At 45.8% G+C, this 15,388-nt stretch overlaps 1 protein-coding gene across 1 annotated transcript in view; it reads right to left on the bottom strand.

The window, feature by feature from the left end:
- Positions 1–1,315: 1,315 nt before the first annotated feature.
- PTPA (protein phosphatase 2 phosphatase activator) overlaps positions 1,316–15,388 on the bottom strand; it is a 206,325-nt gene continuing 192,252 nt past the window's right edge. The window contains exon 10 of the mRNA XM_082263098.1: positions 1,316–1,991. Coding sequence (XP_082119224.1) covers positions 1,917–1,991 — 75 coding nt within the window. The 3' untranslated portion in view covers positions 1,316–1,916. The remainder of the gene's footprint in view (positions 1,992–15,388) is intronic.

Below are 15,388 nucleotides of genomic sequence, written 5' to 3'. Positions count from 1 at the left end.
TTGTTCGTGGCATAGATTTAACAAGTTGTTGGAAACATTTCTCAGAGATTTTTGGTCACATTGACATGATAGCATCAGGCAGTTGCTGCAGATTTTTCGGCTGCACATCCATAATGCAAATCTCCCGTTCCACTACATGCCAAAGGTGCTCTATTGGATTGAGATATGGTGACTGTGGAGGCCATTGGAGTACAGTGACCTCATTTGTCATGTTCAAGAAAACAATGGTGAGATGATTTGAGCTTTGCGACATGGTGCATTATCCTGCTGGGAGGAGCCATCAGAAGATGGGTACGCTATAGTCATAAAGGGATGGACATGGTCAGCAACAATACTCAGGTTGGCCGTGAAAATAACAACTTCCCGCAAATCGTTGTACCTGTACATCGGCTCGAATTAGTGGTTGTACTGGGATGATGCCTGCAGCTGAAGGCATCAACCACATACCATTCTTTAGAGCCGGCGGTCGGCTTTCAGAAGATAACAGCCAATGCAGCTCTGGAGCCGCTCGGCCGTTATCCCAGCGAGCGGAGGGGACGTCCCCCCCCCCCCTCCCGCGGCTCTGCCTGGGTCTCCTGTCCCCCCGGGAGATCCCAGCAACCATAAAGACCCGTTCAGAGCCAAATGCGGCTTTGATCGGGTCTTCAGCAGCCGTGCAGGCTGGTTGCCCGGATCTCCCGGTGGGACGGGAGACCCAGGCGAGCCGAGGAAGGCAGTGGGAGGAGGACATCCCCTCCCACTCCTTGTAATGACAGCCGAGCGGCTTCTCAGCCAGTACCGTGGTGATGCCTCTAGCTCTGCAGGCATCACTCTGGTACAAGTTCTTTTCCGAAATATCTGCAATATCAGTCACCTTGGTGGCCGATTCCGATATATCGGGGAAAGTGCAGATCGGCCCTCGATATATCGGCTTTGCCGATAATCTGTCGATCCCTAATAAATATATATACACACACATATATATATATATATATATATATATATATATATATATATATATATATATATATATATATATATATATATAGATATATATATATATTAAGCATTCACTGTAGGATAATGGATTGTCTAACTATTAAGATAACTGGAGACAAGAGTTTTGTTTAATGAATTGTATGTATCCGTTGTGTAAAAAGGAAAAAAAATAAAAGTTTAATGAAGCATTTGAACAAAAAATCTTTAGTAGATAAAAATAATTCACATACATGTATTTCATCACTTGCCCTAGTCGTTTGCCTGGAGTCCGGCTTTAAAATGTAGATGTGCAAATCAGGCTCCCTGAAACAAATAATTCAAAACACAAGACACACTGTAAGAGATTTTAGATTTTATTGGTGTAACCTCTATAAGCTGCACAACAAAGCAGAGTTCCAGCCCCCCAATGGTTCTTCACTGAAACACGGACATCATGGAACCCATTTTGTCTCGACGAAGCCACCCGCTCACAGCAATCTTCCATAGATAAATAACGGACACAGAAAGGAGCGGGGAAAAAAAGGGACTACTTACATTGTGCGGAATCTTAACTTATGATAACAGAGAACAACCCAACAACCCATCCCCAACTTTCTGGGTCCATCTTTTGTCGCAAGAGACTTGCACGCTGAATTTAGTGTGCCATGACTGGACCTACATTGTGAACAGTCCCACTGCGAGCACAAAGACACCCCATAGTCCCCCTATACCATCCTAGCGTCGGGCTCTGCACCCATGGTGGTTTACAAGGGTGACCGTGCTGATACCAAGGTGTTCTCTTGTGGCCTTGCTCTCTCCGCTCCTAAAATAAGGCCACTGCTGCTACCCTCCATCCACGGAGGGAAGAGAGGTGCCTGCAGAGCCAGAAAACAGAGAAGGACAGGGGGAAGGCTTGGATCTAGAGGCAGAGGGATCTTCTCTTCTATCTCCCCGTATTCTTAGGACTTGACAGGCGTAATGGGGAGCAGGCTGCCAAATTTAAAGTGCTGAATCACAGGAAACTTCTCCAGACACTGCAAGAGAGAGACAGGCAGAGATAAGGCACAAATCTTATTAGCGCAGTCGCTGACGACGCCACAGTCGAGGCAGACACGTGGTCAGCATTACAGCTGTTTGTAAAGACACAGAGACAGTGCAGCTTAAACGCTGATTTATCAACTCTTTCTATCAGATGCTGGGCTGTCAAGCTTTAAAGGTCGACTCTACCCAAAATTGACATTTCAGTTTTACATGGCTGTCGATTACGTTTAACCACAAACTGGCCTTAGAGTCTTTAGTGGCGAGATATCTCCACCAGAATCCCAAGTTCCACCCATCCGACATAGCCATGGTAAAGTAAAATTATTGTTTCACATTATAAAGAACTTACCATTGACACCAACAAAGGACTGGGGAATCTGACTGCGAGTTATGCCATATGAGAGGGGCTTCACATACAGCTACAGCATAGAAACAACAAAAAACATGCCACTGAGAAATACAATATGCCCATGTGGTGACTGCACACCAAAAGAATTGGTTTTGAGTGGGATTGCCATTTTTGTTCCATCAGGTTGCCGGGGTCTCAGCTGGTACAAAGAGGCTGAACTCCACATAATAGCATACAGAGGGTTCTGATCATTTCAGGAAATGATTCATAATGTGTATACACGGCTTAAATCAGGGCTTATTAATGAAAAACAATCAATTAAACAAGCTGGGCAAAAATGTTGACTATTGTCAGAGAAGGACAGTGTATGGCTGTGTCTGAAAACAATACTCAATCATTTATTGGATAATATTCAAGTCGTCTTAAGAAGGCGGAAGTACAACTGTTCTATGAAGCTAAACTTCAGATAAAAAGAAATAACACTTTAACCAGCTATGTATTAAAAGAAAATATGAAATGTATTCTAAATTAATGCAGGCCTCCTAGATAGTCCATACTCACCTTTTATTTGCTCCCCATCATAACTGGAATTTACACAAGGCTGAGGACTCCCTTACCCACCCTCATACGATAGCGTTGAGTTCCTGAGTGGCTGGGGGGATGGATGAGTCACAAGCTCCCAAATTACAGAAGCACTAGGTATGGCCAAGCAAAATTAGAGAAGGTAAGTACAGTATGTGCAGCCTGGAAGGGGCTAACCAAAAGCTCCCACTTAGATCAGAGTCCGCAGAGCACCCCTTACATCTGCGTTTCCCTTACCTTGGTGTGCTCACTTGTTCAGAGGCAGGAGAGAGAAGGGAGAGAGAAGACTTAAGTTACAGACAGTGGATGTTGAGCTCATTCAGTCAAGGATGGAGGCTCAAGCATCAGCACCTTTCATCCACGATGTATCTGCACTGTGTGCAGTCAGCCTATGTTATGTTATGGGGGCATAGCAGCTGTACTAACTAGGGTTGCACCAATACCGTTACCAATCAACAAAAGGAGAAACCCCCCTAAGGGTAACGGGATTTTAAAGGCCAAAGGAACACCACAAATTGTATAAAAGATATAAATTTAATATTTCAAGTTAAAATCACAAAAATACATGTATATATACACATAGAAAACAATATATAGTAAATAATACAACAATGGGAAGGAATATAAAATCATATCCTGATCACTAAAATACCGTTACCAAGCATTTTCTTGTACTCGTACAAATGCTCCAATACCTTTGTGGTGCAATCTGAGCCCATATTAAATTAATGAGCTCAAATGGCACCGCAAAGAATCACATGTGATTTGAAAAGGAATGCTGTGTCATAATGATTTCAGCCTGGGTTTCACACAGGAGCGGTGTGGGAGACCCCATGTGATTCGGACAGGATTTGCACCGCATTCCTGTTCAAACCACATGTCATTCTTTGCAGTGCGATTTGGGCCCTTTCATTTTGTATGGGCTCAAATCGCACTGCACCGCATCAGTAATTAGTAACGGCAAGTACTTGAGCACAAGTATCAGTACTCATAATTGCTCTTAAAAAAAACAGGTATTGGTACATCCCTAGTACAAACCCAATCGCAGGTCATAATTTGACGGGTGCAGGTATACGGCTCTGAACACAGATGGTGTGCATTCGGGACCCATGCCGGTTCTCATACAGCTACTGCGTCTTCTTGGAGTAACGGAGTAACAGGTGGCTCCAACATTTACACGGCCAGAGCAACTGGCTCATTCACACATGGGGTTGGGATGAGGTAAAGCCCCAAGGTTCAGCTGCGCTTTTACCACCCACCAACCGCTACCCTCTTTAGCGACAGAGGCAGTGGTAGGTTGTGTACCCATGCCACGACTGTGATGCTATGCTTCGCAGCCATGATAGAAATGATACCCGCATTAAACAAGACCCATTCAAGTGAATAGCACTGCTCTGCAAGTACCCTGTAACCATGTGCTTTGCAGGGCTTTGCTTGCTAGTGTGGGGTTGAAGAAGGGGTGGTAAAGAGGTGATTTACCTCCTCGCTGCTTGCCAAATGCTCTCTGAAGAGTAAATCACATAATTCAAACCTAAACTGGCAGGGTGAATCCTGGACAGTTGGCAACCCTATGCCTCCCCCAAAACCCAATACCCAAAAAGTTAACATAACCCCTAATCCCGGACTCTAACACTAACTTAACACAACTCATAAACTTAGCCCTAACACGAATCCCTTATTTTGTATACTCACCTCTTCCTATTAAGGGCAGCCATGCCAAATCCTTACAGGGGTGTCAACACTTCTTCTGGCACTAGACTGTCAGCATCAACACAGCTGATCACACAGATGACAAGATCATCCCCATTCAATAGCCATTTAATACAACCTGCCCCAAATACCACTAACAATTTCTGTCACAGCCAGGTTGAAAAAGGCACAAGTCCAACTAACAGACAAATAAATGTACACCACTGATTGTAAAAAACAAAGCTTTTACAATCAGTGGCGTCACTAGGGTTGGCGTCACCTGGTGCAGTAAAACATGGTGGCAACCCCTCCCCCCCCCCCCCCTAGTCGCTAGTGTGACCTTGGTAGTTCTGCCACTAAATCAATAGCTAGAAGGTAGCGGATTAGATAGTTCCTAATGGTTCATTCTCTACTGGTGGTAACATGTAGTAGTTGCAAGGCCCTTTCACCAGATCCAGCAACGCAGCAGCGGTCCCTTCGATCAGGTGTCCACTTATTCTGGGTTGCTTGTGATGACTACAGCTGGCAGTGCAGCAAGGTCTGCATCCTGGCAATGACTCTGCAACATAGTCCTCTCACTCTTGCAGTCTCTCCCACAAGGTACTCCCTTGGTGGTTTTTCAGCATATCAGTCTCTCTCTGGGGGGAACTGTACCACATGTTCCTCACACTAACTCCCCCAGAACACTGCACTGTCCTGGTGAATTTTTGCCCTGATAAATCTTGCTTCCTCCTCCTTTAAAAGCAGGGTGTAGTTAAGGCCCCATGAACTTTAGTCCACTTCTCGGGACTACATGTCCCATCAGGCCCCTCAAGTCTTTTTTCTGATCGGCTAGGCAGAACAAGAAGCCAGATGGAGGGTGAAGAGAGAGTAACGATTACACCCAGCCCACTGCTGACAGCAGATTGGGGGGTTGGCGCAAGTGGATAGCAAGCAGACAGACAACCCCGCAGCTTTGCCTCTCCCGTCATACCACAGCCGACCTGAGTCCCACTGTAGTGGCCCCCACAGCGGTTGGAGGGTCAAGCAGGAAAGGAGTGAGGGGAGCATAGAGCCCAGCTACCCCTTTTGCTCTATGGAGGGTCAAGCAGGAAATGAGTGAGGGGAGCATAGAGCCCAGCTACCCCTTTTGCCTCGCGTTAAAGACGGCCCTGGGTGTCACCCTTCTGGCAGGTGTCACCAGGCTGCGGTATGCACCCCCATAGAGACACCACTGTTTATTATCTCTCTGTGACTCTCGTTTCTCTAATTATACTTTCCTATTATAGAAATTATAATAAAACTATAAACATTAGCCACAAGTCAGTATTCCCTTCATTTTTCCCAGTGGCAACAATATGCAGACTCATACAGCCTCTGCAACATTGCCACCACAGTTCAAATGCTACCCCTAATATATGAAGTAAGCTGTATCTAGACATGGCTTACTTTGTGGCCATACTGTTTCCAGCTGTCACGTCACAGCAGCAATGCCTAAAGTGGCAGAGTGACCTAAGCAATGAGGAATAAAAAAAAAACAACAAAAACTGCAGTTCAGTATAGGACACAGAGTTTTGACCTTTCCTATATAACCCCCCCCCCCCCCCCCCTATTATCCTCAGTTTTAGCAAGCAATAGGGAGATCATAGCGACCTGTGTCCTATACTGTATTCCAAAAAAAAAGGATTTTACTGGTAAGTTAAAAATCCTATTTTCTTGGTCGTACAGGACAGTATACAGGACTTTAGTCTTTAATCATGGGACATCCAAAAGCAGTCAAAGTTAGGGGCTGGCAAAAAAGCAAAATAATCCAACAGCTTTTTCTTTTGGTAAAGTTGAACTAACCCTTTAAATATCCACCTGGTAAAACTTAAATGTGTGAACAGAAGACCAAGTTACAGCCTTGCAAATCTGAGAAACAGATGCCTGATCCTGAAAAGCTCATGGTGAAAACCTGGGAGGCCGTGGATAGGCCAAAGGGAAGGGTGACAAATTGGTAATGCTAAACACCCACAGCAAAATGCAGATAGCATTGGTGAGGAGGAAAGATGGGATTGTGCAAGTAAGCATCCCGAATGTCTACAAAAGCTAGAAAGTCCCCCAGAGGGAGGGAGGAAATGACTGACCTGGCTGATTCCATGCGTAACGTTTGAATTGGCAGGAATGAATTGAGAAGGTTTAGATCCAAAATGGGCCAAACTCCTCCATTTAGCTTGGGAACTGTGAACAGATTGGAGTGGAAACCCTGAAAGCATTCTTCGTATGGGACTGGGACAATGACTCCCTGAGAAAGGAGCTGCTGAAAAGGAGCAAGTGGTGGCAAATTTGAGCTGTGTGCTTAGCCCAGCCCATAAAGGGCTGGAAAATAGCCATGGAAGCAGCTGCCAGTTGCATTGGGTGGGGGGTACCAAGGTAATAAGGGCCTTAAAGAAGGCTTCTAACCTTTTCTCCACTGGGTCCCTGAACACAGAATTATCCTGTACAGAACCGTTGGGGGCTTGTTGAAACAAAAGATAGCAGGAACTGTCCATTTTTTTTGCAAAGTGCTCCTCTAAAGGATATTGCTGAGTGAAATGATTTTCAGGAGCAAATAGCTTTGTAGGGTGAGAGCCAGTCACCATATAGGATAGGCTCTGAGAGCAAGTGGACTGGGAAGATCATAGCAGTCTACTTTCTTTAATGGCTCGTTTCCACTGAATGGTACCCTAATTCCGAACCATACCGTACCACTTTTTGGGACCCTTTCGTTGGGGTACCAAGCACATTAGTACCGTTCCAACAAAGTGGAGCTACACTCTGCAGAACTTTGATTGGTTGACAGAGAATCGTCTATCACAGCTTTCCTGCTACACCACGCCTATCATGAAAGGGTACTATTGGCAGTGGAAACGCAAGGTGTACCGTTCCGAACCGTACTAAACCGAACCGTACCGTACCACTCAGTGGAAACGAGGCATTCGAGCCTATGGGTCATAGCAGGCTTGGGCAATTGTGGGGATCCCATGCGGGAGATCACACACTCAGGCTGCTCTAATGCTAAACAAGAGCATACAGCATCAGTAGGGGTAGCAATGGTATCCTTAAACTTAGATAAAATTTGAGCTGAAGGCAACTCATTCTGATCCAATTCATCTAAAGGAGAGTTGGGATATTTTTCATCTGCCTCCTCCTCAACCACATGGTCTGTGGCCAAGGCAAAGTCAGAGACCCCTCAGGAGGGGAGATTGAAGGTGCTCCTTTGTGTTATAACGACCCCTATAAGGGGAGAAATTCTGCCCATCAAATCTGACACTGTGACAGAAAATTCCTCTTTAGATAAGGGGAAGGCTGTGTGGCTGAAGGGACAGCGGAGTGTCCAGGGGAAGACAGGGAATCAGAATGGGGGCAACTAACAGAACAGAGGTGTACTAGGGTCCTGTGGGGATAGACTACTACCTCCTCCTCCATATGCAGAGTCTGTGCTAGCGAAGCCATTTGACTCCCTAACCCTGCACTTCTGATTGGCCAAAGAGTGTTCTAAAAGGGGTTCTCACAAATCCTTCTGCTGTAGAGAGCCTACCGTGCAATGTAGGCTGCTGCCACATTGTAGGTAGCCAAACAAGAAGTGTGCCCTATGAGGAAAGATGCATGTACACGCAAAGCGTCCGAGAATGAGGCTGCGCAGGCGCAGCAGCCCCTACTGCAATGGACTTGTGCCAAGAAATAGCGCCAAATTTCAATGACTGGCAGTTCCCATACATGGCAGTGACACACCAGGTAAAATATCTAAGATCATGCTCCACTGAGATCAATGCACCAGAGTGCCAGCATCCTAGTGAAGTTTAGGGGGAGCAAGCCCTGTACTCACCATGGCAGATTTACTCCCCTCTGGACAGGATACAAAGAATAAAACCCCATCCCCACTTCGTCCTTCAAAGTGGGTATACCCCTTCAAAAAACATTTCTGCCAATGGCAGACCACATCTCTGGTCATGTATAGCACCCTACGGTTAACTCAGCACAATGCACCACATGATCTAAAAACCAGCAAAACCTGCGCTAAATAAATAACAAAAAATAGCAGCTAGCACAGGCCAACAGACAAGCCCATGCCAAGATGAGTGTCTACACAGGATCCAGTGCCCACAGAAACATTACAGGTCAGCCTCTCATCTTCTACCAATCCAAGTCCGTGTATGGTCCTTCAAGGCTCAGCTAAGAAACCAACTGATCCAGAAGCTGCTTAAGGGGCTGCAGTGACTCCAGTCACAAATCTTGATAGGAGAATCATCTTTAGGAAACAAATCTCCACAAGATGCAGCAAGCTTCTTTCAGAAGAGAGAAAAGGTCCATCAGTTTAGGACACTAGCAAAACAAAATGAGTCTAGCTGGGAATGGGAGGGGTTACACAGGGGATGTCGCTACAGTTTCTTTTCTTTTTTTTTTTTCCAAGTGTCCAGTCCCCTGAAGGTAGCTGCATATAACCCATTCCAAGTGTCCAGTCCCCTGAAGGTAGCTGCATATAACCCATTCCAAGTTTCCAGTCCCCTGAAGGTAGCTGCATATAACCCATTGGTTAAAGTCCTGTGTCCTGCATTATTTCTAAAGCATTTGCACTGTAAACTAATCAATGGTGGCGTGTCCTATCCTACAAGGTGGGAAACCTTGGTTTCCTTGATGTATTCAGTCGTTTTGCATTTTAGAGCCCAGTGAAAGTGCTTGAAACTGCTCCAAAGTTGCCAGCATAATGCATGATCCTAATGTGGCAGCTAACAAACAAAAAAAAGGCTTAAAATAAAAAACGCAAATATAAGTGGTTAGCACTTCCTTCTGGTAGCATTAGGGTTGTCAGTTCGAATCCCAACCATGGCACTACCTGCGTGGAGTTTGTGTGTTCACCCTGGGCCTATTTGAGTTTCCTCAGAGAACTCTGGTTTCCTCCAACACTTCAAAGACATGCTGGTAGTTTAATTGGCCCATGTCTAAATTGGCCCTAGTATGTGTATGTATAAATGAATGTTAGAGACCTTTGATTATAAACTTCTTGAGGGCAGGGACTGATTTAAAGAGCTGCGTAAACTGTTGGCGCTATAAACAGTTGTGCTCATAAGTTTACATACCCTGGCAGAATTTATGATTTCTTGGCCATTTTTCAGAGAATATGAATGATAACCCAAACACTTTTTTTTCACTCATGGTTAGTGTTTGGCTGAAGCCATTTATTATTAGTCATCTGTGTTTACTCTTTTTAAATCGTAATGACAACAGAAACTACCCAAATGACCCTGATCAAAAGTTTACATACCCTGGTGATTTTGGCCTGATAACATGCACACAAGTTGACACAAAGGGGTTTGAATGGCTATTAAAGGTAACCATCCTCACCTGTGATCTGTTTGCTTGTAATGAGTGTTTGTGTATAAAAGGTCAATGAGTTTCTGGACTCCTGACAGACCCTTGCATCTTTCATTCAGTGCTGCACTGACGTTTCTGGATTCTGAGTCATGGGGAAAGCAAAAAGAATTGTCAAAGGATCTGTGGGAAAAGATAGTTGAACTGTATCAAACAGGAAAGGGATATAAAAAGATATCCAAGGAATTGAGAATGCCAATCAGCAGTGTTCAAACTCTAATCAAGAAGGGGTTCTGTTGAAACCAAACCACGGTCAGGTAGACCAACTAAAATTTCAGCCACACGCTTCGCACGCTCCCGGACTTGGGAGGGTCATTCGCCCTGCCCTGTTGGATAGGTTTCCGTTATCTCCAGTTGCGTCATGCGATTTGTGCTCAGTTCCCGATCACCCCGGTCCTGCAGACTGACCGTCTGGAGGATGTGTTGGCGCAAGCTGAACTGCCCAAGCCTCTCTCTGCCCTCTATGCTACTCTGTTGGCTATAGACTCCCCTGCATTGGAGCGTCTTTGGCAGAGGTGGTCTTCGGACATGCCTAACTTGGATAGGGAGGAATGGGAGGACTGCTTGGGGAATGGCTCCAGACTGGTGATTGCTTCTCGGGACAAGCTCATTCAGACCAAGTTTCTGCATAGGGTTTATTTCACTCCACTGAGACTGCACAGAATGTACCCTGCGAGGTTGGCAGAGTGCCCTAAATGTTTTACTGCTGAGGGTTCGTATTTCCACATGTTTTGGACATGCCCACGGGTGGCAGAGTTCTGGGGGATGGTGTTTGACATCCTGGACACTCGACTTCACCTCTCTGTTACACGCACCCCAGAGCTGGCACTCTTGGGCATTCCTGATAAGGTTAGGTGCTCTAAGTATTCTCGCTTGTTGATTTCTTTGTTGCTATATTATGCTGGGAAGGAAATTGTCCTTCGCTGGGGCTCCCCCTCCCCCCCCCCCTGAAAACATGTGCTGTGGCTGTTTCAAGATGCACGATAAGGAGGCAGTGAGGAAGTGAGATGGGCTGCATGGTCGAGTCGCCAGAAGAAAGCCATTACTACGCAAATGCCACCAAGTATCCTGCTTACAGTACGCCAAAAAGCACAAAGACCAGCCTCAAACCTTCTGGCACAAAGTCATTTGGAGTGATGAGACCAAAATTGAGCTTTTCGACCACAACCATAAACGTTACGTTTTAAGAGGAGTCAACAAGGCCTATGATGAAAGGTACGCCATTCCTACTGTGAAACACGGAGGTGGATCGTTGATGTTTTGGGGATGTGTGAACTGCAAAGGCACAGTAAATTTGGTCAGAATTGATGGCAGTACGTTATCAATAAATACTGGAGGAAAATTTGCATTCATCAGCCCGGAAGCTACGCATGGGACGTACTTGGACATTACAACATGACAGTGATCCTAAACACGAGGCCAAGTCCACCTGTCATTGGCTACAGCAGAATAAAGTGAAGATTCCGGAGTGGCCATCTCAGTCTCCTGACCTCAATATCATTGAGCCACTCTGGGGAGATCTCAAACGTGCCATTCATGCAAGACAGCCCAAGAATTTACAGAAACTGGAGGCTTTTTGCCAGGAAGAATGGGCAGCTTTACCATCTGAGAAGATAAAGAGCCTCATCCACAAATACCACAAAAGACTTCAAGCTGTCATTGATGTTAACCACTATAAGACTGGAAGGATTTGCCCCCTAATGACCAGGCCCTATTTTGCGATTCGGCACTGAGTTATTTTAACGGACAATTGCGCGGTCGTGCGACGCTGTACCCAAATAAAATTGACGTCCTTTTTTCCCCACAAATAGAGCTTTCTTTTGGTGGTATTTGATTACCTGTGCGATTTTTATTTTTTGTGCTATAAACAAAAAAAAAGAGCGCCAATTCACATTCTGCTACATGACATTCTCAAAAAAAATTTAAAAATCAAAATTTTTTTAATATTTTAGGACAATTTGTTTTCTGCTACATATTTTTAGTAAAAAAAAAAAAAAAATATCGCAATAAGCGTATTTTGATTGGTTTGAGCAAAAGTTATCGCGTCTACTAACTACAGGAAAAATTTATGTAATTTTTATCTATTTTTTTTTTTTTTTTACTAGTAATGGCGGAGATCTGCGATAGATGTGGCGGACAGATTGGACCCCTGACTGACCTTTTTTTTACGATTTTGGGGGTACCAGTGACATTACTACAGTAATCAGTGCTAAAAATATGCACTGTTACTGTAATAATGACACTGGCAGGGAAGGGGTTAACAGTACAGTTGATCAAGGGGTTAAATGTGACCCTAGGGGAGTGATTCTAACTGTATGGGGGTTGGACTTGTGAAATGACCATAGAGACCTGTGATCCTATATAGAAGGATCACATGAGCTCTGTGATAATTTCAGGGAGAAGGACGGTCGGCTGTGTTTACAATAGCTGACCGTCCTCCTCTCTCAGCGGGGGAACGATCGAGAGTGTCAGGCGGCCATCGGAGCCGCCTGACACACGCATCGGCTCCCCCACTGCCGAGTGGGGGCAGGAGCACGCAGTCGGCGGGGCGCGCTTGCTCCCTAGCTGCTCCCAGGCGAGCGAAGTATCCCTACGTTGCTTTGCCTATATGAGCCAGCCTGCTGCAGTAAATATACAGGAGGCGGTCGGCATGCGCGGGAGTGACGTCATCGCCGCTCCGGCCAATCACAGCGCTGGAGTTGCCGAACCCGGAAGAGACGGCCAGGGATCATGGCAGCGCCCGCAGCAATGTCTGGGGGTCCGTGTCGGGGCTTCGTTCTAAGGTAAGTAATACATAATGAGCTAGTATGCGAGGCATACTAGCTCATTATGCCTTTGTCTTGCAGGTTTTTTTTTTTTTTTTTGCGTTTTTGGGTTTACAACCGCTTTAAAGAGGGCAATACACTGGGGTGTGTAAACTTTTGATGAGGGTCATTTAGGTAGGTTCTGTTGTCATTATGATTTAAAAAGAGCAAACACAGTTGCTTGATAATAAATGCCTTCAGCCAAACACTAACCGTGAATGAAAGAAATGTTTTTGTGTTTATCGTTCATATTCTCTGAAAAATGGCCAAGAAATCTAATTCTGCCAGGGTATGTAAACTTATGAGCAAAACTGTAAATCCCTGTAATAAATAAATATCATCCATCCTAGTTTATCTGCAGGTAGTGGGTACTTTTGTATTGTTATGAATGTTATTAGTATCTCTGAAACAAAGATAATTTTTTTGTTTTTTAGTTTGTGGTTTAAGACAGTTCTTATATAAAGCAGCTTTTCATTTATGCTGCAAAGCCTTTTAAGACGTTTCCCCCCTCCCGGCTCCCAGTCCAGTTGGATGACTGGAGGTGAGCAGAAGTGCCTGCATGTGGTGCGGTTGCAGCTCTCCGGTCTGTGACAGAGCAGGATGAGGTGGGGAGGGTGGTGACTGTGTGTGTAAGCTCTCTGGTCTCTGCAGGAAGTTTACCACTGAGGGAAGTTTCCACATGTGTGTGTGTGGGAAGAGGCAGAGAGAACGCAGCTGCGCTCCCAAACAAACAGGGCAATAAACCTTGTTAACACTTCGGCTGCCAGGGAATCATTCCTGGGGCCCCTTGTGCTGCACTACAGGGGTGAATATTCATTGCTAGTAGGCTTTATACACAGATCTGCTTTTCTGCTTGCTAGCTTCAAGGCTTAAGAGGGAGAGATATGCAGGCATAATACAACCACCAATTCTTCTGAATGCTGTGTCTCTACGACTTAGAGTCCTTTCACACGAACGATTTGATCAGATCCGCCTGTCAGTTTTTCAGGCGGACCTGATCGGATGCTCCATGCATCCCTATGGGGCAGCGGGTGTAAGGGGAGACATGTCCGCTGCTATCCGATCCTGTCCGTGAAATACGGACGGATGGAAACCCTATTTTCCATCCGTCCAGCAGATGGGATCGGATGAGAACGGACAGGCAGTCCGTTCTCATCCCATTCTCCCATAGAGAGCAGAGGGGATCTGACAGGTGCCATCCGCCTGCTCAGCGGGCATCGGCGGATCGATCCCCCGCTGAGCAGAGAACGGCCCTTCCTCATGACTGCGCATCATGTCAAAGGACCCTAAAGCCCCGTACACACGTAGCGATTGTCGGCCGAACGATCGGCCGTCTTTTGTCCGGTGCTGTCCAGTCGGTTGAAAAGAGCTAAAGACTGCACACGAATTTTGTCGGCCAACAACAGCCGACTGCAGAAGTGATGTCATGTGATGGTTAACTTTCTGTGTGTTTTTTCTTCTCTGAGCATGCCCAGTCTTGCTCATCTGCTGTTTATCGGCCGAATTCTGTACTGACTGAGGAACAATCCGCCGTTCTGGTGTTGGCCAACAAAAATTTTAGAGCCTGCACACCCGATTCTGTTCGGCCAAAAATTCGCAGTCGGTTGTCCGAAGCGTCATACTAACAAGCCGACAATCGGCCGATCGGTCGGTGGCCAAATATTTACGGCCGACAATCGCTACGTGTGTATGGGCCTTAAGACAGCACATACATAAATCTGTTTTTTTTTTTGTTCAACCAGTAGGTTGAACAAAAAAAAAATTACTTGATTCACCCATCCACACATTCAAGGTGAATGCAGGAATCCTCCCTGCTGAACTATTGTATTCTGACAGCAGGGAGACTTCCCCACTACAAAATACACTGATCACCACTGCCAGTTATTGCCTGCATCGCTGATCGAGTGGGGAAAATCCGACAGGGCAAGTGTACAGAAGTTGATCGGTACAGCGACTTCTGTACAACCACCCTGACCATACATGGATCGAAATTCAGAAAGCCACTGCTGAACTGGCCGAATTGCTATCTATGTATGGCCAGCTTAAAACTCTATGAACTCACTAGCTTGTATGTGCTGACCTTATAAGTTTATGTCAATGCAAAAGGGAGGGGGAAAGGATTGGAGGCAGACGCTGCTGCAGATCTTGGCTGTAAAGGGCCAAATCTGCAGCTTTTATCTCACATCTAGGATGCTTAGACTCTGCATGGACGACACTGCAAGTAGAAATTTTGGAATTTAAGTGATACCCTTTATTGGCTAACTGAAGTTTTTAAAATATGCAAACTTTCAAGATGCCTTAAGCAGCCCATACATAAAGGCTGAGATCACACTGTGTGCGTTGGAGGTTTACGGCAGGGGTCCGATGCATTCCTGTTCTCCGGTTCAGCAACGAATCAGGCCCAAATTTTTGCCTGAATTCAGACCTGAAACACAGCCAAAGACGCACAGGACCCTTCTGCAGTGCGCTCCGCGGCCGCCCCAGAGATGTGTGAACTGGCTCCATTGACTTGCAACAGAGCCAGCCGCACAGGACCCTTCTGCAGAGCACTCTGTGGCTGCCCCCGGAGATGTGTGAACCGGCTCCATTGACCTGA

Source organism: Pelophylax lessonae (assembly GCF_965119305.1).
Source record: "Pelophylax lessonae genome assembly, chromosome: 7".
In the NCBI taxonomy this organism is placed as follows: Eukaryota; Metazoa; Chordata; class Amphibia; order Anura; family Ranidae; genus Pelophylax; species Pelophylax lessonae.
The sequence above is the reverse complement of the archived record's forward strand: the minus strand, read 5'-3'. Positions and strand labels throughout refer to the sequence as shown.